The 1,199-nt window shown below is 62.1% G+C and overlaps 1 protein-coding gene across 1 annotated transcript in view; it reads left to right on the top strand.

Annotated features, from left to right (window-relative positions):
* Positions 1–296: 296 nt before the first annotated feature.
* Positions 297–1,199, top strand: part of VOLCADRAFT_100935 (uncharacterized protein) — a gene marked incomplete at both ends in the record, with an annotated part of 6,242 nt that continues 5,339 nt past the window's right edge. The window contains one exon of the mRNA XM_002959423.1: positions 297–849. Coding sequence (XP_002959469.1) covers positions 297–849 — 553 coding nt within the window. The remainder of the gene's footprint in view (positions 850–1,199) is intronic.

The following is a 1,199-nucleotide window of genomic DNA, read 5'->3' as shown; positions in this document are numbered from 1 at the left end:
AGGAGACCCCTACCGGAAATCAAGGTGGCATTAGGGCATTCCTGACAAGGCCGGACATCAAGGGTTTGTTATCGCAGGTCATTGTTTCAGGTGATCTGGGCCCCCGGAGGACCCACCCTCCGCGCCTTACGTTACAGAATAGTTTACCTGCAGCAGTCTGACAACCCTGCGGCGGTCAACGCGAAATCAACCCCCCAGACCACATCCCGGCCCCCAAGCGCCATAACTTCATAAGGCCCCCAACAGACCTGGGACCCCAAAAGGACTTGGAAGTCAGGACCTCCGGTAATCTGAACATGCCCTCCTCGCACTTCACAACCGCCAACCACCAAAACACGCACGCATACGGATGTTGTGCCCCCCAGGCGGGTCTCTGTCTGTTGGGTATGGCGTGGCGAGCAGCCGCCGGCGGCTCCCACTCCCAGCTTCAGACCATGATCCTGGACACCCCCCGGCTGATGGAGCTACTAGCTGAGCGTATGGAGCAGGACAAGGAGGAGAAGGAGCAGGGGGGCTGCTTCGACGTGCTGTGGGCGATGCGGGAGGTGGCGGCAGATGCGGGGGGGTTAGCCGCCCTGGAGCGATGTGGTGCATTGCAGGCCGCATGCAGGGCACTGAAGCGCCTTGTTGTTGCTGCTGCTGCTGCTCAAGGCGACGGCGGGGGCGGGGGCGGCGGGGGCCCGGTTGGGGTAAGGGGCCCACTACCTGAGCGGACTGGTGCTGGTGCTGGTGCTGGTGCTGGTGCCCCGGCAGGAATGGAGAAGGTGGCGAAGAGGGGCTCCAAGCGGGCGGGCGTTACGGAGGGCGGAGCGGTGGTGGAGCTCGCGGCGGAGGGAGTACTGCTGGCAGGTGCACGGTGCGGGTGGGGAGGGGTGGAGTGGGGTGGGGTGGGTATGTAAGTGGGGGGCTGCGTGGGTTGAGATATGGCGGCCGTTATTATCCGGTTGTGGTTGTCGTACCTGGATCCGGATCGTTTGTTCCTGAAACCCTCCAGGCCACCTCACCTCACCTTTTTGCTCAACTTCCTCACGGAGAGCTGCAAGCTGACACACATGCACGCACATTCCGTGTGTATGTGCGTATGTATATGTGAGCAGAGTGTCTCGCAGCTTGCAGCTCCGTACATTCCGCGGCGTTGCTGATCTGTGACGGCCAGAAGGTGCCCAGCCAGTGGCCTAATCCGGAGCAAAACCGGGTTC

The sequence above is a fragment of the Volvox carteri genome (genome assembly GCF_000143455.1).
Source record: "Volvox carteri f. nagariensis unplaced genomic scaffold VOLCAscaffold_237, whole genome shotgun sequence".
Lineage (NCBI taxonomy): Eukaryota > Viridiplantae > Chlorophyta > Chlorophyceae > Chlamydomonadales > Volvocaceae > Volvox > Volvox carteri.
This window is presented reverse-complemented; position numbering and strand designations above follow the sequence as displayed.